The following is a 24792-nucleotide window of genomic DNA, read 5'->3' as shown; positions in this document are numbered from 1 at the left end:
GCCTGCAATGTGGTCCTCTCGGGGGTCCATCTCCAGGAACTGATGTGGGAAGGTGATACATCATCAAATAACATAAGCAAGTGGGAGATTCAAATGTATAAAACAATTTCATTACAATAGGAATAATAATAATATATATTAATATGCTATAGGAAAACAGAGCTGGGAGGCTAATAAACCAAATTGTTGACATAGATTAGCTCAGAGGGCAGAGAATTTTAGAGAACTCTTTCTATGTCATGAACTCTCTCTACTCTTGCCATGTTTGAACTCTGGTTACTTTGCGATAGGTTTGTAACTAGGAAAAAAGAGATAACGCTATTTCTTTTTAAAGTAGGTGATGGTTGCATCACAGGCAGAATATGTGCTCCTGAAGACCTCAAATAACTTAAGAACTAACACAAGCCAAGACTAATCCTGAAAAAGAACAGCAGGTATTTCCGTTATCAGCTGAAGTGGTGTCACTGTGTGTCAAGAGCATAAACCCAGTTTATACTGGCCCTTTAGCTTTGATGTTAGGGATTCTTTAAAGAGAGCCTTATTTAATTGATGCAATTTATATCATCTTGTTTCAAATTTACGTGATTCAGATATGCATAAAATGTGCCCACCTGCCTCAGAGTTATAAACCACAGACACGGCATTCCTCTGCCTGGCTGAGTATGAGGCCGAGACATGGTCACACAGAAAGAGCAATGAAGTGAAACTGAGTGATCTAGAGCTGGCTCTTCCTAATGATGGTGGAAAGCGGAGATCATTCAACTCGGCCCTCCCATCTCTTCGCTGACTGGGAGGGAACAGATGTGGCCGGTGTACGAGCTGAGGTTGGGCCTTGCTAATGAGGTCTCCCCACATCTCGAAACGCTGCTTTACCTTGAGATCTTCGACCAGTGGGGAAGGGGTCCACTTCTCGGCTGAGGCCTGGTGATGCTGCAGCTCTGGCTTAGCGGGGTACACATGCCACTCCATAAACTGCTTCAGCCGCTGATACAGCTCCCTGACTGGTGGGGAAAGGCCTTCTGGAGAGAAGACCAGAGCTCCCTTTGAGACATGAGCTGGGGAAGAGTCTGTCGAGGTGACATAACTCCTCATGCCTGGGGTCCTCAGCAGGGACTGTGGCCTGGCCCGTGTGTGGTGGGACCTTGTTAATGGTTTGGTGGCTGGCATCTCCTTGAAAACCCGGAACCCTTCTTTGACTGCAAAATCCCACGCCAGGTTAGACATAAATTCAGTCAGCTTTCCAGTTTGTTCTGCAGTAGCCGAGCTTGCACGCCCTAAGCAGAGGCAAAGAAAACCAGTGAGTACCCCCCAAATAACCCTTAATAGTGATGCTAACATGTGACAGTATTGTTGTTCCATCAGCCGCTACTACCACTTGCTGAGCACTTGACATGCACCAGACTCAGCGATAAGTGCCTGACATGCATTATTATAGCTAATTAAACTCCTGGAGCTACACGACTGTTTTAATCCCCACTTTACAGACAAGGATCCAGGTTTTAGGGAGGAGACGCACCCAAGCTTACATCAGTGGGCTGGGAGCAAAAGTTGGACTCAGTTGGCCTGCTCCCTGCTCTTTATCTCTTCTTCTCCTAAAGAAACTAAATTAAATTGGGAATTCCCCAAATCACTTCTGCTGTCACCTTGGGCTATAGGAAGCCCTGCCATGAAATTCATAATAATAGTGTCACAGGGGATTGGATTAATGGCTAGTTCCTGGGCACCATTCTGTCTAGATCAACACTGTCATCAGCGTCACAGAAGTCACTCTAGTCATGCTCTGTTTTTTTCTTTGCTTAATACACACATCAAGACTTTTTTAAGAAAAGATTTTTGAAAAAATTTTAATTAAGATGTAGTGTACATACATCCTCTTTAGAAAGTGTACAGTTCTGTGAGCTTAGTCAGGCAACCACTGCCACCATCAAGATCAGTACACATATTCCCATCATCCCCACACTTCCATGGTGTCCCTCTGTAGTCAAACCTTTCCCCTTGCCCCTGGGGAACAACACTGATCTATGTTCCTGTAGTTTGTCTTTTCCAGAATGTCATATAAATACATATGTCATATTCTTTTCAGTGTGGCTTCTTTCACTCAGTATATCTGGGATCCATCCATGTGTCTCCTTATACTGTAAATATTGCCTTTTTATAGTGGGATTTTTCAGTCAGTTCACCTGGATTATTTTTAGCATTTCCATGTTCTAAAGAGACTGTTTTCCTCATTTGCTTTGTATCAATAAATGGATCTTTGCAGAGGCCTATTTTACTTCTGGCTCCTGCCAATGGTCAAGTGCTAGTCCTCAAAAGAACCATTTTCATGCAGCTTTGGTTTTAAAGATATTACGCTATTCCTTACAAATTGGGAACCAGATCCATCTGCTACACAGCAGAGAATGCAGCCCACTGGACCTCAGCAAGTCTTTACTTGGCACCTTCTGGGTACTGGGTATGGACCCAGGCCCTGGGGGGCCAGTTGGGAATCAGGTAACCCCCTTCCCTGAGTCACAGACTTACAGTGAGGGCCACTGAGCACGAGTGGGCTAGGCTACATTTTCCCCTCCTAACTCAGACTGTACAGGTCTCATCGAAGGGAAAGATATCCCCCCCCTTAACATTCATTGTTATTCATAATGATTTTTTTTCTATTGTTTTCTTTGTTTCTATTTCATTTATTTCTGCTCTCATCTTCATGATTTCTTTCCTTCTACTAACTTTGGGTTTTGTTTGTTCTTCTTTCTCTAGTTCCTTTAGGTGCAAGGTTAGATTATTTGAGACTTTTCTTGTTTCTTGAGGTAGGATTTTATTGCTATAAACTTCCCTCTTAGAACTGCTTTTGCTGCATCCCATAGGTTTTGGATTGTCGTCTTTTCATGGTCATTTGTCTCTAGGTATTTTTTTATATCCCCTTTGATTTCTTCAGTGATCTCTTGGTTATTTAGTAATGTATTGTTTAGCCTCCATGTGTTTGTGTTTTTTATGTTTTTTCCCCTGTAATTTATTTCTAATCTCATAGCGTTGTGGTCGGAAGAGATGCTTGATATGATTTCAATTTTCTTAAATTTACCGAGGCTTGATTTGTGACCCAAGATGTGATCTATCCTGGAGAATGTTCCATGTGCACTTGAGAAGAAAGTGTATTCTGCCACTTTTAGGTGGAATGTTCTATAAATATCAATTAAATCTATCTGGTCTATTGTGTCATTTAAAGCTTGTGTTTCCTTATTAATTTTCTGTCTGGATGATCTGTCCATTGGTGTAAGTGAGGTGTTAAACTCCCCCACTATTATTGTGTTACTGTCGATTTCCTCTTTTATAGCTGTTAGCATTTGCCTTATGTATTGAGGTGCTCCTATGTTGGAGGCATATGTATTTATAATTGTTATATCTTCTTGGATTGATCCCTTGATCATTATGTAGTGTCCTTCCTTGTCTCTTGTAACATTCTTTATTTTAAAGTCTATTTTATCTGATATGAGTATAGCTACTCCAGCTTTCTTTTGATTTCCATTTGCATGGAATATCTTTTTCCATCCCCTCACTTTCAGTCTGTATGTGTCCCTAGGTCTGAAGTGGGTCTCTTGTAGACAGCATATATATGGGTCTTGTTTTTGTATCCATTCAGTGAGCCTGTGTCTTTTGGTTGGAGCATTTAATCCATTCACATTTAAGGTAATTATCGATATGTATGTTCCTGTGACCATTTTCTTAATTGTTTTGGGTTTGTTTTTGTAGGTCCTTTTCTTCTCTTATGTTTCCCACTTAGAGAAGTTCCTTTAGCATTTGTTGTAGAGCTGGTTTGGTGGTGCTGAATTCTCTTAGCTTTTGCTTGTCTGTAAAGCTTTTGATTTCTCCGTCGAATCTGAATGAGATCCTTGCCTGGTAGAGTAATCTTGGTTGTAGGTTCTTCCCTTTCATCACTTTAAATATATTGTGTCACTCCCTTCTGGCTTGTAGAGTTTCTGCTGAGAAATCAGCGGTTAACCTAATGGGAGTTCCCTTGTATGTTGTCGTTTTTCTCTTGTTGCTTTTAATAATTTTTCTTTGTCTTTAATTTTTGTCAATTTGATTACTATGTGTCTTGGCGTGTTTCTCCTTGGGTTTATCCTGCCTGGGACTGTCTGTGCTTCCTGGACTTGGGTGGCTATTTCCTTTCCCATGTTAGGGAGGTTTTGACTATAATCTCTTCAAATATTTTCTAGGGTCCTTTCTCTCTCTCTTCTCCTTCTGGGACCCCTATAATGTGAATGTTGGTGTTTAATGTTGTCCCAGAGGTCTCTTAGGCTGTCTTCATTTCTTTGAATTCTTTTTTCTTTATTCTGTTCCGTGACAGTGAATTCCACCATTCCGTCTTCCAGGTCACTTATCTGTTCTTCTGCCTCAGTTATTCTGCTATTGATCCCTTCTAGTGTATTTTTCATTTCAGTTATTGTATTGTTCATCTCTGTTTGTTTGTTCTTTAATTCTTCTAGGTCTTTGTTAAACATTTCTTGCATCTTCTCGATCTTTGCCTCCATTCTTTTTCCGAGGTCCTGGATCATCTTCACTATCATTATTCTGAATTCTTTTTCTGGAAGGTTGCCTATCTCCACTTCATTTAGTTGTTTTTCTGGGGTTTTATCTTGTTCCTTCACCTGGTACATAGTCCTCTGCCTTTTCACTTTGTCTATCTTTCTGTGAATGTGGTTTTCGTTCCACAGGCTGCAGGATGATAGTTCTTCTTGCTTCTGCTGTCTTCCCTCTGGTGGATGAGGCTATCTAAGAGGCTTGTGCCAGCTTCCTGATGGGAGAGAGTGGTGGTGGGTAGAGCTGGGTGTTGCTCTGGTGGGCAGAGCTCAGTAAAACTTTAATCCTCTTGTCTGCTGATGGGTGGGGCTGAGTTCCCTCCCTCTTGGTTGTTTGGCCTGAGGTGACCCAGCACTGGCGCCTACAGGCACTTTGGTGGGGCTAAGGGTGGACTCTGGGAGGGCTTACCAAGGAATACTTCTGCTGCCAGTGTCCTTGTCCCCGTGGTGAGCCACAGCCACACACACACACCCCCCCCCCCCCCCCCGCCTCTGCAGGAGACCCTCCAACCCTAGCAGGTAGGTCTGGTTCAGTCTCCTATGGGGTCACTGCTCCTTCCCCCTGGGTCCTGATGTGCACACTACTTTGTGTGTGCCCTCCAAGAGTGCAGTCTCTGTTTCCCCCAGTCCTGTCAAAGTCCTGCAGTCAAATCCCGCTAGCCTTCAAAGTCTGATTCTCTGGGAATTCCTCCTTCCGTTGCCAGACCCTCAGGTTGGGAAGCCTGACGTGGGGCTCAGAACCTTCACTCCAGTGGGTGGACTTCTGTGGTATAAGTGTTCTCCAGTTTGTGAGTCACCCACCCAGCAGTTATGGGATTTGATTTTATTGTGATTGTGCCCCTCCTACCATCTCACTGCAGCTTCTCCTTTGTCTTTGGATGTGGGGTATCTTTTTTGGTGAGTTCCAATGTCTTCCTGTCGATGATTGTTCAGCGGTTAGTTGTGATTACAGTGCTCTCGCAAGAGGGAGTGAGCGCGCGTGCTTCTACTCCGCCATCCTGAACCAATCCTCGATTTTTGTTTCTAAAAGTGGGTACAAAGTGTTTTCTTAATTTTCATCTCCTTAATAGGATCTCGCTCTCAGAGTACTGCTTTGTCTCTTGGAAGGTCACTTGTATGAGCTTGGGTTGATTTAAAGCTATCACTTCCGATATATTTTCCCAAATGTAATCCCAGCAGAAAAGACCACATCCATGATGTCTTCCTAAATTGCAGCCACCAGCACTTTTTCCTTTCTAGAATTTCAGCAGCCATCTACAAGAAACCTAAACTTCAGTAACCACTTATTAATGAAGGAAAGTGATACTTGGGGTCAGCTGGTACAGACTGTAAATCAGCCCCCAGGCTCTGGTCACTGTTGTCCCTCTGCCAACCTAAGGATGAGCCCAAATCTCCTGTGATGACATCACAGAGAGAATGCCTTTGAAACACATTGTTCTTCTCCAAAACCCACTTTCCCAGGGTGACACCAAGTATCTCAACTGCTTAAAAAAAAAAAAAAAAAAAGACTTTAACAGCTAATTAAGAAGACAAATGCACAGAAATAATACTTGTGTTCAAAGAGTTGAGTTTTTTGTTTCCCTAATCAAATGATTTTATCGTATTCTTTAAAAAAACTGACTTCACTGTTTTTACGTAAGAAAACTAAGGCACTTCCTCAGTATGTCTGCTGGCCTTCCAGGTAGGAGGGAGGGGAGAGCACAATCAATATCAGAGGAACAGAGGCCTGAAAGGACAGCACATCTGTTTTTCCATGTGGTGGCAAACACGTGGTGTGTTTTGCCTCTGAGGCCAAGACAAGCTTGAGGCCAAGCCAGTGGCTCACAGGATCTTGGAAACTGTCAAAGGGTTTCCTGATAGGCAACTTGAGGACAATCTGGCAAAGTTTATTGGTGTAGAGATTCAAGAATGAATAATTCTGTTTTAAAAACTGAGATATAATTGACATAATGGGCAAAATCGATCCAGCTATCCCCAGGCACTGGAGCAGAACCCAGCGAGAACTTGGCTGCCCACTAGAAAATGCCCACAGGCAATCAGACCTGCACAACACCGTTTGGACTTAGCAGCCATTGTGTTTAATTAAATGTTTCTGGTTACCTTTCACTGCAAAACCATAACAAAAATTGGGAAATACTGGCTTAGAGCTGACACTCTCCAAAGGAAGAGAAAATACCATTTCCAGGAATTACTGCTTATTGAGATCACGGAGGGTTAAACTAGAAATTCTCCGGATGCTGATTTTTCTCTGGAAAAATCACAACCTTCTATTGCCACTAACACCTGGCACAGTACCTGGCCTAGGAGAGGCTCTTGTGAGTGAATGGATGATCAATTCCCCTATTGCAACTGCCTTTCTCAGAAGATTCTGGCACCCTGGCTGAGAGCGACATGCTGCCAGAAAGCCTCAGGTATTGATGACCACGAAGCTAAGATGTCCCCATAGTACTAGCAAACCCACTGCTGGGCTTCTTTCTACGTGCCTTTTAAGTTTTCATCTCGGAAAATTTCAAAGACAAACAAAACTGGACAGAAGAATATAATGAACCTACAGGTTTCTACCACTCAGCTTCAACAATCGTCAAAGCATGGCCAATCCTATTTCACCCTCTTCCCTCCCCACCCCCACTGCCCTGGATTTTGCTAAAGTAAATCCCAAACACCACATCATTTTACTTATAAACATTTCATTTATGTCTAAAAACAAAGACTTAAAAACACCCACAACAATACCATTACCACACTTAAACAACAGTTAACTATGACTCCTTAATATCATCAACTCTCCAGTCAGAATTCATTTTTCACTGACTGTCTCAAAAATTTTTTTTCAGAAAATTTCTTTTATCAAACAGGGATCTGAATAAGGTCCAAATACTATTTTTGGCTAATATATCTTTTAAGTCCCGTTCAACCTATAGGTTCCCTTTTCAACATCTTTTCCCCTTTTTTATCTGTTGAAGAAACTGAGTTGTTTGCCCTGTGAAGTTTCCCGGAATCTGGATTTTTGTGACTGGCTCTGCCTCCGCGGCACTGCTGAATGTGCTCTGCTGAACCCTCTGGTCCCTGTAAGTTGGTGGCTGGCACTCGAGGCTTGGTCACATCCAGGTTCGACTTTTGAAGGCAGCATCAGGAGGTATGTAATGTCTGGCTGCCTCTCTCGATTTCAGCACCACTAATGCTTATTTTCCAGATGCATTCATGTAGTAGGGGTGGCAAATTGGTGACACGCTAATTCTATCATTGGGTCCAGGATGCTTCTCTAAAGAGAAACTTTCTCTCATCAATCATTTGCTTAGCCTGATATGTAATTTGTATAGGAAAGGCAGGATAAATGCTTGACTCTCTTCCCTTTATTTACCAATTTTCAGAGTAATGGGTTGCTTCCCTGCCAACCTCCAAAGTCACCAGTGAGACACTGTCTCTTTGTTTTAGTATCACTCTTTACTCATGGATTTAAATATATTTGATGTGTTTCATCCATTTCAGCTATCATCATACTGGTGCTCAAAGTTTCCTGTCATTAGCAAGTGGGAGCCTATTCAAGTTGACTCCTGAGACCTTTAGGTATGACCCTCTTAATCTTCAACAACCTCCTTGCTTTCTGGTACGGCAAGATGTTCCAGGTTCATCTTGTGGATATTTTGCCCTAGACCTGAAATCAGCCACTTTCTCCAAGGAGTCCTGGTTCCTTTTGGTGATAATGGAATTTATAGATTATAATGTGGGTAATTAGGGGTACTTAATGCTATTGGCTTAGTCAGTATTTCTAGGTCTTTTGGGTAGATTCTAACTGCTTGCTTTCTACTTGCCTTCCTTCTACATAGGAAACAAACTTTAATCTTTCTACTTTCTTAAATAATTTAGGATATAGATTATTTCAATTTCTACCCTATAGAATTTAGAATTAAAACTAATAACATTGTGCCATCCTCGCATATATATATATGAACACTCCATAGGTGACATATGTATATATCAAACCATCAGTTCTAAGTAGCCATACTTAACTTTTCTTCTCAAAAGTTCAAACTTAAAAGATACAGTCTAGAAAACACTGGTTAAATAAAGTATTTTACCATATATTTAAAAGCACCGTCAAAGAAAATACAGTCATCTTTTCTTCTACGATCCTCTTACTGGGCAATTTGGCAACATCTACAAAATTGTTAAATGCACATACTTTTAACCCAGAAATTCTAACTCTGGGAATTTATCCTTCAGATTTAGTCACATGTGTGTGAGAAAGGATGTCCACCAACCACTATTTGTGATTGCAAAAATCTGCAAACAATCCAAAGATACATCAATAGGGGAACTGGTTAAATACATTACGGTATATCCATACAATGGAATGTACTATAGAAATCAAAAAGAATGATGTAAGTCTGTACATATTCACATGGAAAGGTCTCAATGAAATATTAAGTGGAAAAAAATAAGGAATTCGCCTTACATAGTTATAGTAATATCTAGTAACTATATAGTAAGTTATAGTTACATATATATGGTAATCATATATATATATATATATACACATATAAATATTTCATAGAAATTCTTAAGCATAACAAATTTTTAAATCAAGGTACTGAAAAATACATGTAAGATGATCACATTTTTATAAAACTTGGAGAGAGAGAGAGAGAGAGAGAGAGAGAGGGAGAGGTGACAGATACACAGAAAAACTGGGGGATCCAAAAACCCTTAACAGTAGTTTCATCTTTGAGGAATGGTGCTGAGAAGAATGGAAAATAATTTTATATTCTTCTGTATGGTTGAATTCTTATCACGTATGTTTTTACTTTAAAAATTTTTGTGCCTTATTTTAGTAACTTAAAAAATTTTAAATATTGATATTTAAAAATATATATATATGATATACACTTAATGACAAATGGTTGAATTAACTGAATCTTGTAGTTCGGTCACGAGAGGGTTTCAGGGATAAAAGCCCCTTGGCTGTGACTCATACCCCGAGGCCAGCTCTCCCAGGCCCCCATTACCTGTGAGTGAGCGCTTGTAGACTCCCTGCAGGATTGCGGCAATGCGGAAAAAGGAGAAAGCCATGTAGAAGTTCCAGTTCTCAGTGGGACGGATCCCCGTGTGAAGACAGTACATCCTGAAATACTCCTCTGCAGTAGGGATTCCCAGCTCAGTCAGATCACTGTCACGCAAACCTGAAGCGACAGACAGACCCCAGGACTAGGCAAAAACCCCATGCTCCCCTGTGGCTCCAAGTATTTGAATTCTGAAAATCACTTCGTCCCTTGGAAATTAGCTTCACAACTAGTTCAAAGGGTTATAGCTCATCATTTCAAGATGTCTGGAATCCAGGCATGAAGCTGTTATTCACAATTTGGCTCTTAAAAGTTTCAGACTAAATTGGCAGTAAAGGAAGGAATGAGGGGCCTCCAATTCCATCTGGGCCACAGTTCAGTGTGGATGCATATTATTTTCTACCAGTCATTTGATTAAAAAAAAAATGGTATTCAAAGAAGATCTAGCCAAATTATGAAAAAGATAACTGCAACAAATAAAAAATCTTACCTATTTCCTTCATTTGTAACATTTTGATGGTTTAGAAGCATGTAATATGTTCTGTTCCAAGAATTTATCGTAGGAGTATAACTTATATACAGGCAAAGATATTACTACACAGATATTCACTGCCTTTTTTGTGGAAGCACAGGGAAGGTAATACTTTAAAAAAAACCAAAAACTGGAAACAAATATCCAAATAGGAATCAAACCAAATGCCTTATTAAGTTAATTCTATAACAATGAAATCCTATACTGTCATTAAAAATGATGCTGTAGAAAAAATACTCAATACCTGAATTTCACGAAGCAGCCCAGTCACAAACTGTTTCAGCATAGTCTGCCCAAAAGCTTTGAGAAGAGCGCGGGCTCCATCCCTCACTCCCCCAGCGGCAGTTCCTACCTGGCTGAATGGGAAAGCTGGACGGCAGGTAGTGAGCCAGGCAGCTGGAGGCCACATCGGCAAGGGGGTCGCCTAAGGTAGAGAGTTCCCAGTCAAGGACGGCAAGCACCTCGGCCGTTTCCGGATGGAATAGCAGGTTGTCCAGCCTGCAGGAGCCACAGAAGGGATGGAGACAGTGCTAAGAAAACTGACCGCTAGGGTGTATTCTGTGCTGGGCGTCTTCTGCTGACCCCTTCAGAAGCACTCCCCACCCCTCCCATGTGCCCGGGAGCCTGCATGGGCTGCATCCACCAGCTCCCTTGCCGTTTGGCTCAGCTGGGAGCAGCCAACGGGACACCAGCAGACAATGGGAAGGGGGCCTGCACATTAATTCCCCACCCCCTCTCAGCAGATAGCTGAGGGACAGCTGTATTCCTCTCCTGAGGGCCATAGCTTTGGTCAGGTGGCCCTCGCCACATAGAGACCACGTCTGGGTTCTGGTAACTACTCCTTCCTGAGATGGTTTTAAAACAGGTCTGCAATTTTTTGACACTCCTACCACAAAAGAAAGAGTCTAATCCTTCACCCCTGGAAGCATCTCACTTCTAACAATTATGATACAGGTGGAAGTGGTGCTGAATGACTCCTGAGACAGGGACAGAAAAGGTGATCAGCTCCCCCCTGGCCCTCTCCCCTCAGAACACACACCTTTGCAACCGTTAGCCACTAGGTAAGAAGTCCAGCTGGAAGCTGCCATACTGGAAAGACCAGGTGGGAAACCACAGAGACACAGAGAGAGGCTCAGGGAGCCCAGCTCTCCTCTGCCCTTGTGCAGATGTGTGAGCGAGCCTTCAGGTGATTCCGGCCCCCCGCCTGAGAGCGACCTCAGTGCTCAGACAAGCCGTCCCGTCCCAGACTGCAGACTCATGAGGAAGATCATTGCTGTCGCTGTTGACAGCCACGCAGCTTTGGAGTTGTCGTTACAACTGAAGCCCGTGCTTGTACCTTCGGAGCCGGGGGGTGGTACTAACTCCTGCTGTTCAACAGGCCAGGCCCCCCCATCACAGAGAATCATCTGGTCCCAAACGTCAATAGTGCCAAAGCTGAGAAACCCTGCCTTAAAGGCCACGCACAGGGAGAGCCCGTGTAGTGGATAATTGTCAACTGTAAACTGGGGCAAGACCAGCTGCTTAATTTCCCCTTCAAATACCCTTCCCATCACTTTCCACAACTAAGTATCAGCCCTCCTCATGCCCAGTCGACCTGAAGTCCCCATGCACCACCGTGGTCTGCTGCTGCCTGGGAAGGTGGAGGGGCAGCCACTCGATGAGCCTCTCCATTGGCGGGATGGTGCTGGTTTCCGAGGCTCGATACTGCTTGATCCATGTCTGTACCTGGCGTGCAATATAGTCCCCTGAGGGAAAGAGGATTAGAACATGGTGTGCCATCTCAACAACCTCCAGAGGTTTCGAAAATCAACCAGTGCGATGAAACCCTTTGTAATGTCTGAGGCATCTTCTTCCCATGACTAGAGAATTTCCCACATGATGTTCCTGCCCCTCAACCTGGAAGCCACTGCTGTTTTATCTTGGCTGGATCTGTGTGATCTCGGCATTGTTCCCAGCCACACAGCCTCCGAGCCTGATCCCTGGCCCTCTCAGATCCCATGAGCTTCCTAACAGCCTTCAATAAATCCCTTCTTGGCTAAAGGACAGTGAGTGGCTAAGAGCACAGACTGTGGGGTGGATGGTCTGGGTTTGGTTCCCAGCTCTGCCATTCTCTGTGTGATCTCAGGCAGGTTACTTTACCTTTCTATGCCTTTGTTTCCTCATTGATGAGATGGCCCTCATAGAGTTGTTGGGAGGATAAAATATGTAAAGCCCCTGCAAATGTTCCTGGCATGTAGTAAGTACTACATGAGTATTTGCTATTATTCAGTTGTTTGCTACCAGAGTTACCACAGTTGAGGAAATTGCAAGTTATATCTGGGACCACAAACTGGAGGGAGTTCTGGAGTTGCCTGGCTCACAGTTAAGCTTTTCAACTCATTTAACCTCTCTAAGCCTCCATTGCTTCATCTGTACAATGAGTGTACTGCCACCTGTATTCCCTAGGACCACTGTGAAGGCCAAATGAAGTCCATATATAATATGCCAAACACAGAAGGCTGCTCAATGAATAATGACCATTATTACTGTCACTGTTATTAGTTGTCAATTGACAATTATTGTCACTATTAAAACAATTCATAATTAATAACACATCACACCACGAGCTCTAAGTCAAGCCCTCACCCCTCATCTGAGAGAAAAATGTTCCCCAGAAGCATGAAGACAAGGACAGAAAGATTGGGCTCCTTCTGTGGAATCCACTGCACACTCAGAGCACCCAGACGCCTGTCCTTCAGAAGATCCAGCAGGGCTGGATGAGAGGTGAGATCAAAATCCACAGGAATTTAACCCCAAACAAATCAAGCCTTTAGAACTAACTTCCAGTTTTCAGAATTATAGGAAGTAGAAGCAGCAATAAATGAAATCATAAGGTAACAATCAAAACAACTCTATAATATACTTACCTGGTCCCTTAAAAAATTCATTAAAAAAAAAAAAAACAGTGAGAGGACTGTTCTAGATTCCTCGATCGGATCCCGATTTGGAAAACCAACCAAAAAAACTCACTTATAAAAGATGTAAGGGGGGTAATGAGGAAATCTGAATATGGACTGGGTTTTATATGTTCTGGGAAAATGGTAAATTTCCTTGGATGTGATAATGGTGCTGGGAGATGTCCTTACTATTAGGAAATGTAGGAAATGCATACTGAAGCTCTTAGGAGTCAAGCGCCAGGATCTCTACAACTTTGTTAATTGTGCAGATAGAAACAGAAAGAGCTATATAAAGGAATATGGCAAAAGTTAACCATTGTTAAAATCAGTCGTGGGCATACAGTTATTCATTGTACTATTTCACATTTCTAGAGTTTGAAAATTATCATAATAAATTGCATACAAAGGCCACCAGGAACTGAGCCTTTGCAGAAGGAGCCCCTCAGGAAAATCTCCTATATGGATTTAGGATGTCCCCCTGCCCCCCACGCACACACCCACCCCAGTGCTGTACACACTCTTCTCGTGGGAAGCAGATGCAGCTGTCCCTGCGGCTCTGGCTCTGTTGGCCACTGGTCCCGAGCAGGCCTGCCAAGGCACTAACGCCCTTCCTTCCCAAAGCAGCCTGCCCTCTGGGATGAGAAAAGAGAATTATAGGTTCCCTGCAGGTCCTTGATGGAAAGGTTCTTTGTGATAACTAGACTGGACCTAAAGGATCTGGTCAAAAGTCCCTTTTGATCAGAAATCATGTTGGTGTGCTTTTTCTTTTCCTTACAAATTTAAATTTGTTCTCTTCAATAAATCATATATTCACATGGCTCGAAATTAAAGTGACAAAAAGGAGTGCAATAAAGATTTTCTCCCATCCCCCTGCCCAGCCACTCAGCCCCAAAGGCAACCCATGTGACCAATTTCTTAGGCATCCTTTTGGAGATATCTTCACGTGTGCAAATAAACATTTAAATTTATTCAAATATGCCAATTTTACACAAATGGTGTACTATCTATATATAGCCAATGCCCCACGCAGCAGCTGGGTTCCTGACATAACTTGAGAAATTACAGGATACTTGAAAAGGAAGATCTGATGCCCCTGTAAACTGGATCAGTGAATGTGAAATTTGAGGAAGCTGCTTTATGCGATAAGGCTCCAAATACAGCCTGCGGCCCAGGAGGCTGACCCTGAGTCATATAAAATCACACCAGATTTCTGCTTTGTCTCTTTGTCAAACTAATAGGCCAGTGGAAAGTGCATCAAAACAGTCTACTTTAAAAAGGCAAGGATCCACTCAGCACATGGGAGAGGCCTCCTTATGCTGCTGTCTCTCCACTGTGGGATGGGATGTCACATTGCCCATTGCTTCATGTGACAGAGGCTTTATCTCCATTCAAAACACTAGGACAGTTGCCATCTCCTTTGCTTTTCACATCAGCACTGTGAGGGAGGCAGGGCAGGGTTTTTTGTTTTGTTTTGTTTTTTACTGAACCTTTACTGTTGAGAAAACTATAACAAAGTAATGGGACTTGCCCAAGGTCACCCCACAAATCAGCACCTGACTTCTGGTCTAGGGCTCTTTCCACTTTGAAACAATGGCTCAATATAGGCAACATCTATGGTCTTTGCCTGCTGACCCTTTTACTGGTAACTAGGGCTCCCAGATAAAATAGAGGATGCTCAGTTAAACTGGAATTTTGGATAAACAACAAATTTTTACTGTAAATATTTTCCAATGAGACCACCAAGATGGAGGGGAACCCCACTAAGCTGGTAACTCTGGTCAACAGGTTAGTGTATGATATGGATCAGGCTGCGTATGGAAGGGGTGGAACACTCCCTCAACTGGGGCTGTGAAGTCAGCAAGCCTGCTCTGTGGTAGCAAAGCTTCTCAAATGGTTAGTTTTGACACCTCAGATCATGTGCCTATGGAATGACAGAATTTTAGGTAACTTGGTAGAAATGTGTCAGGAAGTTGATGTACTTTGGACACGTACTGCAGCCTTTGATATGGTCCTAGAGAAAACAGGCACATTTTGGTTAAAAGCAGAGAAAGAACAAAATACAGCTTATTTGAGAGATTCTTTTTGACCATGGTCAGCAATGCACACTGGTTGAGAGTCAGATAATCTTGAATGCTGCAGGGCAGACAAAGTGAAACTCTTTGGCTCATGCTAAAGTTTCTGCATGCAAAAGCATGAAGACAATGGTGATGGTGGTTATAAAAGTGTGTGCATTTGTCAACATTCGTAAAATGCTACATTTCAATACAACTGACTTCCAAAAAAAAGGAAAAGGGAAAACCTGACAATACCAAGTGCTTCCAAGGATGAGGACCAACTGGAACTCTCAGATAATTTTCTTTTTTTAATTAATTAATTAATTAATTTATGGCTGTGTTGGGTCTTCGTTTCTGTGTGAGGGCTTTCTCTAGTTGTGGCAAGTCTCAGACATTTTTTAAAAAAAGACAGAAGAAAACAGAAACAAATTATACAAACAAATACCTTGGCATAATGGTATTTTAAAAATATATCCCTAAATCTTTCCTCTAAATATTGAAAAGAATATTTAGAGGAAATGGTGACAAATGGAGAAGAAAATACGTATCTTAAGTACTTTTGGCCAGTATCGGAAAAAAAAAAGATTTAAATGATACAGTGAGATAAAAGTTTCAGGGAAGAGAGATTCTGTAGTCCATGAAGGGATTTATCTCAGGACAAAACATCTAGGTAAGTGACACTTATACTAAAATGAAAGTGGATTTCCAAGTAGGAAGCTAACAAGCCCACCTCACATTTACCAATGGTGTCTTAAAACCCTGGTACCATGGAAATCATGAAAGCAGAGGCACCAGTGAGGAAACATCAGCACAGAAGACAAGCGGCCCCGTGCTCACCGTGTTTCCCATAGTCTTCTAGGCCTGCGGCCTTGAGGTCCACACTGTGCATCTTGCACAAGACTCTGTTCATGGCAGTGTAGATGGCCTGCCTCTGGCTCGGCTCCAAGCCTGGCAGAGAGGGGTCTTTGTAGATGAGGCCTGGGCAGTACTCCATCAGATAGAAGGGGGTGCCGATGACCCTAGCAGGGACACAGACAGGGTGTTTCAGTGGCCCATGATGTGGCAGGCTGTTAGTCATGGCACTGCTCTGTCCTGTGTGTAAGCTTTGAGTGCTGGGTGGGAGTTCGGATCCAGAGTACCGGAAACTTCCTTTTTCCTTTGCACATAAGAACAGGGGTTAGAAGTACTCCCTCCCCAAACCAATCCACACACACACATCCCTGTCTACACTTCCTTGCCAGCATGCCTCTCTTCTCTTTGGTCCACTTGTAGAAGCCATTGGAATGGGATTAAGTGTGATAATACAGGAAAGCAGCATGTTGAGAGGGGGATTTGGAGTCAGAGAACCAGGCTTAAGTGCCACCTCTGCCCTTCCTAGCAGTGTGATCCTGAGAAACATATTAAACCTCTCTGAGCTTTGTTTTTTTTAATCTATAACGCTTCAAAGGATAGTTATAAGAATTAAGGGAGCAAATACATAGGGAATGCCTGGCATATGTTTCTGGCTTCAATGAGGGTTGTATAAGTATCCCTTCTTGTTATTGATGTTATTTTCATCATTATCCAGTGGTATGAATGGCATATACAACACCCCAAAGTATTAAGGTGACACACCAAAATGTCATTAATCCATATTTTTGTCACTACTAGAAATCAGTTTAGTACTCTGAAAAGTTGTTTTGAAAATTCTACTATTATAACTATTCATCCTGACTTGAACATGGCCTAGATATTAAATTATATTATTAAATTATTTTTAATTATCTTAAATGTAATATTGCTGTGGTTATGAAAGAAAATGTCTTTACTCTTAGAAGATGTATGCTGCCTGAAACTTACTTCAAAAGGTTCAGTGAATAATAATTTATATACATACATATAAGATATACTTATTAACTTACAAAATAATTATATAATTATTTAATAAAACTTATTAAATTATGTTATAAAACATTTTTAGAAAAATGTTATATGTAATTAATTATTTCTATAAAATTATTTTATCTATATAATACACCTATTCACATATATACACATACACATATATACATATACATAGAAAGCAAATGTGGCAAAATGTTAACAAATGGGGTTTCCCTGGTGGCGCGGTGGTTGAGAATCTGCCTGCCAATGCAGGGGACACAGGTTCGAGCCCTGGTCTGGGAAGATCCCACGTGCCTCGGAGCGGCTGGGCCCGTGAGCCACAATTACTGAGCCTGCGCGTCTGGAGCCTGTGCTCCGCAACAAGAGAGGCCGCGATAGTGAGAGGCCCGCGCACCGCGATGAAGAGTGGCCCCCGCTTGCTACAACTGGAGAAGGCCCTCGCACAGAAACGAAGACCCAACGCAGCCATAAATAAATAAATAAACAAATACTTAAAAAAAAAATGTTAACAAATGTTTTCATCTAGATGAAGTGTAAATGCGTGCTCACTGTACTATTTTTTCTTCTTTCAACTTCTGTGTATGTTTCGAAATTTTCATAATTAAAAAATCGGAAAAATAAAGAGACAGACTCAGAAAGCATATTATAAAGCAATTCAAAAACAGTTTAGAAAGCCCACAATAAAAAAATTAATTAAAACAAGCAACATGAAGCTAGATGGACATATATTTTTTAAATGTTAGAAAAGATGTTTCCTACCAATTCTCACGAAAGCAGGCATTTATCTTTCAGGATAACTTAAAGATCTGTGAACTTCTAGGGGAGGTTACTATAAAATCTCTTTTCTCTTCTACCCAAATTTTACTTGTCTTTACTCTAGCAAACTGGAATGTGAGTTAGTATAAGGACTTTTCTCTTCTGTAGCTTGAACACACAATAGGAAAAATAAATCTGAACATTACCTTGAATCCTCACAGAGGTCAAGAACTTTGGGGACAGGGACTCCAGCATTTGCAAGGGCTTTCATTATCCTGCCAGAACAAAGAAAAATGAGAGAGACTGCTGAATGAGATGACTGGATTTTCTTTTTTTTTTTTAATTTATTTATTTTATTTTATTTATTTTTATTTTATTTATTTTTGGCTGTGTTGGGTCTTCGTTGCTGCGCACAGGCCTTTCTCTGGTTGCAGCGAGCAGGGGCTACTCTTCGTTGCGGTGCGTGGGCTTCTCATTGCGGTGGCTTCTCCTGTTGTGGAGCACGGGCTCTAGGCATGGGGGCTTCAGTAGTTGTGGCCCACGGGCTCTAGAGCACAGTCTCAGTAGTTGTGGCGCACGGGCTCCGCTGCTCCACGGCATGTGGGATCTTCCCGGACCAGGGCTCGAACCCGTGTCCCCTGCATTGGCAGGCGGATTCCCAACCACTGCGCCACCAGGGAAGCCCGACTGGATTTTCTTGAAATTATTTTTTGATTTAAAAATTTTACATGCAGAAATTAAAATGGAATGCTAAAATTTAAAAATTTCAATTGACCCAAGAAGGCAAAAAGGCAAGGAGAACAAAAGACAAATGGGACAAAGATCAAACAGCAAAATTATAGACCTGAGTCAAACATACTGATAATTACACTAAATTTAATAGAGTAAACATTCCAATTAAAAGACAAAAGTTGTCCTACTGGGTTCAAAAGCAAGACTTAATATACTGTCTATAAGGGACATGCTTTAAATATAAAACCATAGATAGAAATAAATAAATAAATAAAACAAAATATGAAAGGATGGAAAGGGACGTTCCATGCAATTGGTAAGCGTAAGAAAGCTGGTATAGCTGTATCAATATTAGAAAAAGAGACCTTAAGGCAAAGAGGACTACCAGAGATAAAAAGGGACATTTCAAAACAATACAAGAGTTAATTCACCAGGAAGATATTACAATCATAAATGTGTATGTGCCTTAAACAACAAGGTCCTACTGTATTGCACAGCAAACTATATTCAGTATCCTGTGATAAACCATTATGGAAAAGAATATGAAAAAGAATATATATATATATAAATATAGCATAAAAAAGAATATATATATATATATGTATAACTGAGTCACTTTGCTATATAGCAGAAATTAAACACAACATTAAATCAACTATACTTCAATTACAAAAGTAAATAAATAAAAAATGTGTATGTGCCTAATAAAAGAGCTTCAAAAATACCTAAAGTAAAAATTATCAGAATGAAAGATAGAAACGGACAAACTCACAATCATAGTTGAGACTGTAAAATGCCTTTATCAGTAACTGACTTTATCAAAACTACACTAACTAGAAAAAGTCAGTAAGACACAGATCTGAACAACACTACCAGCCAACTTGACTGATGGACATTTCTATAACACTCACACAGACACTGCAGGATACACATTCTTTTAGAGTGCACACAGTATATTCACCAAGATATATCACGTACTGGTCCATAAAATAAGTCCTAATAAATTTCCAAGTATCAAAATCTTTTTTTAAAAATAAATTTATTTATTTATTTATTTATTATTTTTGGCTGCATTGGGTCTTCGTTGCTGCGTGCAGCTTTCTCTAGTTGTGGCGAGCGGGGGCTACTCCTCGTCGCGGTGCGTGGGTTTCTCATTGTGGTGGCTTCTCTTGTTGCAGAGCTTGGGCTCTGGGTGCACGGGCTCAGTAGTTGTGGCTCACGGGCTCTAGGAGCGCAGGCTCAGCTGTTGTGGTGCATGGGCTTAGCTGCTCCGTGGCATGTGGGATCTTCCCAGATCAGGGCTTGAACCCGTGTCCCCTGCATTAGGCAGGTGGATTCTTAACCACTGCGCCACCAGGGAAGCCCTAAGTATCAAAATCTTACAGAGTATTTCTAAGACCTCAATAGAATTAAACGAGAAATTGTTACTATGTGATAGCTAGAAAAAGCCCAAATATTTGGAAGTTAAATAACACACTTCCATATAAGCCATGGGTCAAAGAAGAAATCACAAGGGACATTAGAAAATATTTCAAACTGTAATAATAATAATAAAAACACATGTCAAAATTTGTGGGATGCATATGTGCTTACAAAGTAATTTATAACTTTGAAAGCTCATATTAGAAAAGAAGGAAGATGTTAAATGAATGGCCTAAGGTTACACCTAAGAAGGTAAAAATACACCCACAGTAAGAAGATGGAAAGAAATAAAGCTCAGAGCATAACTAAATGAAATAGAAAATAAACAACAGAAAAATTAACAAAACTAAACATTTGTTCTTTTAAATTATCAACACAATGATAAATCCCTAGGTAGACTGATGAAAGAAAGAGAGAGAAAATACTATCAATCAATAGCAGGAATGGTAAAGATGGGAAATCACTACAGATCCTACATACATTAAAAGAACAGTAAGGGAGGACTTCCCTGGTGGTGCAGTGGTTAAGAATCCGCCTGCCAATGCAGGGGACACAGGTTCAAGCCCTGGTCCGGGAAGATCCCACATGCCGCAGAGCAACTAAGCCCATGCGCCACAACTACTAAGCCTCTGCTCTAGAGCCCACGAGCCACAACTGTTGAGCCTGTGTGCCACAACTACTGAAGTGTGCGCACCCAGAGCCCATGCTCCGCAACAAGAGAAGCCACCGCAATAAGAAGCATGCGCACTGCAACGAAGAGTAGCCCCCGCTTGCCACAACTAGAGAAAGCCCACACGCAACAATGAAGACCCAACACAGCCAAAAATAAATTTAAAAAAAAAACAGTAAGGGAATATTCTGAACAATAAATTCAACTGTTAACATGAAATGGACATATATAACTTTATATATTTTACAATATAATTTTATATATTTTACTAAATGTACAAATTCCTTGCAAATTACAATTTACCAAAACTAAGGCAAGACGAAATAAAATACCTGAATAACCCAACATTTATTATATCAAACCCATAATCAAAAAACTTTTCCTAAAATCCTCCAGGCCTGATGGGTTTACTGGTAAATTCTATGAAACATTAAGGAAGGAATTTTTTTAAATAGAAAAATAATTAGTCGGTCTTATCACCAATAACTGGCTCCTGCTTTTGGCTTCCTGCTGTCCTTTCCCCTTTTCATGTTCTGATAGTAATACCTAGACATTCCTTTGGGAAACAGCTCTCCCCCACTGTAGGTTCACATGGTTTGGGTGAGAGTGACTCAATCCTGATTCCAGGGTTGAGCACAAGACCCAGATTTGGCCAATCTGAATAATGCATCCTCCTGACCACAGAGATTGGTTCAGGAACAAAGCTGTGACCCATATTGGGCCAACGAGTCAATCTCAGGAGATATGCTGGAACGTTCACTGTGGTTATCAAGGAGAGAAGTGTTGAGAGATGGAGAGAGAGAATGAATGGGTCCTGGTGACATTATTTGGGCCCCTGGATCCAGCCATACCTGAAAGATTTAGATAATGAAGCCAATACATTTTACCACTTCTCCTCCTTTCGTTTTTTTGAATACTTAAGTCAGGCTAGGTGGGTTTCTGTCACTTACAATTTGTACTAACAAACTACCCAAACATGACCAGGGTAGACATTTTGGTGTGTTCCTTTCCAATATTTTTGTTTCAATGTACAAGTCTTTACAAAAAACATAGTTAAGACATATATAGTTCGTATCTGTTTTTGCTACATTAAAATTTTATTTTCGGGGGAGTCCCCTGGTGGTACAGTGGTTAGGACTCAGCACTTTCACTGCCATGGCCTGGGTTCAGTCCCTGGTTGGAGAACTAAGATCCCCCAAGCCACACTGGGCAGCCAAAAAGGAAAAAATTTTATCATACACATTTTAATTTTATTATAGGCATCCTTTTATTGGCTGCAATAATAGCATAATCATTAAGACTGGGGTATGGAATCCTACCAGCCCTGGGTGTGAAGCCAGACTCCATCACTCACATACTAGATGTGTGTCAGTAGGCATGTTGCTTAACTTCTTTAAGCTTCACTGTCCTCATGGAGACATAATAAGAGAGATCATAATAGGACCGTATCAGGGAGTTGTGAGAATGGTTTGAGTTAACAATATATTCAAAGCATTTATTTAGTGCCTGACACATACTAAACACTCAGTAAATGTTAGCTATTACTATTATTGTTATTGTGCCAACAAGCAGAAATACCAAGGTTTGCATAATCATTTCTCCTTTATTGTACCTGTAGGTTTCCAATTTTTTTATTATAAACTACACTGCAGTAAGCATATTAATGCATAAAGCTTTTCTCCCTATTTAGAACTATTTTTTTAAAGAGAGATCCCCTATTGGAATTATTAGGTATAAAAGTATGACTACCCTGAGGTTTTTATAAATTATGTTATACTGTTTTCCCAGTTTTCCAAATTTGATTTGGCATTTCATAAGCAGATACCGTATACATTTCATCTTCAAATGCACATTTTATTCCTTTACTAAAATGGAAATTCTGTGCATTCTTGGATTTTTGGATGTCCTAACACTCCAGAATTCCTCAGTACGCTGGGAAGTTGGTGAGAGTTCACAAGTAGGATGCACAGAGACAGTGGGAGTTTTACATTTCAGGGTTTCTCTTCTACAAGCACACACTCACTATCACATGGGCACATTTATGAACGCTCACAAATAGCTGCAGGTTTTTTCCTGTAGGCTTCATAAATGAACCCCGAAGGCTTCATAAATGTCAGTCATCAGTCCCTGTAACACTTAGAGAAGTCAGATTCAAGGAACCAAAAAGTCAGGGGAGAGACAGTAAATGGTGAGAAAGAAGAGGCCAGGAGCCGAAATCACATTTTCCTTACACTCTCTGCAACTTTCCTTCTGCAGAACATGATAGGCTGGAAGGAAGGAGGAGGAAGAGGAAGAGAAAGCCTTCCAGGAGGGGAAGCCCCACTCGAGTCCAGTCATCGCATTGCCACTCACTGTCCAAGGGTCTGGAGCTAGTGTTTTTCAACCTACTATGTTTAAATTTCCCTATTCACAAAGCAAAAGATTTTATTTTGGATGGGTTGTAATACATTTATTGTTTTAAACATTTTATTATGAAAAATATCAAACATACATAAAAGTAGAGGAATTCATACAAGGAACCCCAGGTTTCACTATCAACTCACGGCCATGCCTCCTTGGGCTATGGCCCCACTTAATAGAGGCTCAAACAAAGTCTAGTCTCCTAGAGGTTTAGGTAGAGAAAAGAGAAAACAAGCTCCTGAATAAAATTAGGTGACATGTTCTTATCAGAAATAATTTTGGAGAGTCATACTTGTAATTTTAAATGTCTCAAGGCACTTTAATGGAGTGCTGATTGGCCAGCTCAGGGGCTGGGCTGCGGAGGCCCGGGACAGCGAGCACGCCCCCGGCTCTGAGAATTTACCTGAACTCCCTCTCTACTGCATGCGCGGATGGGAGCAGCGTCCCTGGCGGTTTCTTCCTCAGAACCAGCTGATGTTTAGCCAGCCTGATGTAGTAGGTGGGATTTGACTGCCCGTGATCAAACTGAAGGAGTTCCAGTGGGCCTGCAAGTTTGAAAGCAAGGAAAACTCAAACCAGCTCTGGAGGACAAATGTGGACATTCTTCCTTTCTAATGAGTACTGCATATGGATGCGGAGCGCCCTGATTTGGAATGCACTGTAAGGGAGGCAGCTCCTCCCGGGGTACCGGACATGACTGCGTCCCAGGCATACCCCCCACCTCCAGCTCGAGTCCAGAATATCACACTATGGTGTGGCAAAGGCCACTGGATTTACACCAGGACAGTTTTCACTCTGTGCAGGTGTCCAGTTTTGTCCTTCTTGCCAACTCCTGCTCCGTAAAGAAAAGTTTTTTAGTTCTGTTTGTAAAACACAAGCACAGTCATGGAAACCCATCTTGCTAAATGGAATGCTTTAAGCTGAGGATGAAAAGTGCCCTTGTGTGCCCCTCACCCCATACTCGGCCACACCATGCCTGACAATGACGTGACAGCTGAAAGGAGCTATGCAGAGGCCTGCAGCTCGAGCCAAAGCTGTTTTCAGGAGATGCGATTTCCCACCCCAGCAGGCTAAACTCTGAGGCTCCCTTGCAGAAACAGCCTAATCAACCCTAGTCTTCACAATGAGATGAACTCTACACACAGATTCGCAGGAAATGGGAGTTTGCCTGACTTAGCTGGTCTCGTCAGAAAGGGTCCCTCAGCTTCGTAGAGGCTCTAAGAACAATCCCATCACTGGAAAAAATCCTCATGCGAAGCTGCACACAAAGGGTACTTTCAAATGGTACAGATGAACTGGTTTGCAGGGCAGAAATAGAGACACAGATGTAGAGAACAAACGTATGGACACCAAGGGGGGAAAGCGGCGGGGGGTGGTGGGATGAACTGGGAGATTGGGATGGACATGTATACACGAATATGTATAAAATGGATGACTAATAAGAACCTCCTGTATAAAAAAACAAATAAAATTAAATTTTAAAAAAAGTACTTTCAAGGATCAAACTTTATCACCAGGTAGAAATTTCTTCAAAAGTTCATGCAACTATACTTTAATAAAATAAATTTAAAAAGTAAAACGTCATGAGGCACCTGTTTTTCTGAGGGTGGAATGTGAAGAAGGAGCTAGAGGTTCCTTTGAAGAGATAGAGACGGCTTGTCACATTTTAAATTCGTGCAACTTTTAAGTCACCTTCACAAAACAGGTTGTCATCTCGAAAATATTAGAAACACTCAAACACCCCTGGTCACATACTGCAATCTCCTCTCCTCTGGGAC

The 24792-nt window shown here is 41.6% G+C and overlaps 1 protein-coding gene across 3 annotated transcripts in view; it reads right to left on the bottom strand.

The window, feature by feature from the left end:
• ACAD10 (acyl-CoA dehydrogenase family member 10) overlaps positions 1 to 24792 on the bottom strand; it is a 51052-nt gene that overhangs the window by 9745 nt on the left and 16515 nt on the right. For 2 of the 3 annotated variants that reach the window (XM_068563558.1, XM_068563557.1), the window contains exons 7-13: positions 23418 to 23559; positions 17997 to 18065; positions 15988 to 16169; positions 11755 to 11905; positions 10513 to 10658; positions 9575 to 9748; positions 874 to 1274 (exon numbers count right to left, since the gene is read on the bottom strand). In XM_068563558.1, coding sequence (XP_068419659.1) covers positions 874 to 1274; positions 9575 to 9748; positions 10513 to 10658; positions 11755 to 11905; positions 15988 to 16169; positions 17997 to 18065; positions 23418 to 23559 — 1265 coding nt within the window. The remainder of the gene's footprint in view (positions 1 to 873; positions 1275 to 9574; positions 9749 to 10512; positions 10659 to 11754; positions 11906 to 15987; positions 16170 to 17996; positions 18066 to 23417; positions 23560 to 24792) is intronic. The other variant, XM_068563559.1, reaches the window with a different exon arrangement.

The sequence above is a fragment of the Eschrichtius robustus genome, chromosome 14 (assembly GCF_028021215.1).
Source record: "Eschrichtius robustus isolate mEscRob2 chromosome 14, mEscRob2.pri, whole genome shotgun sequence".
NCBI lineage: Eukaryota > Metazoa > Chordata > Mammalia > Artiodactyla > Eschrichtiidae > Eschrichtius > Eschrichtius robustus.
This window is presented reverse-complemented; position numbering and strand designations above follow the sequence as displayed.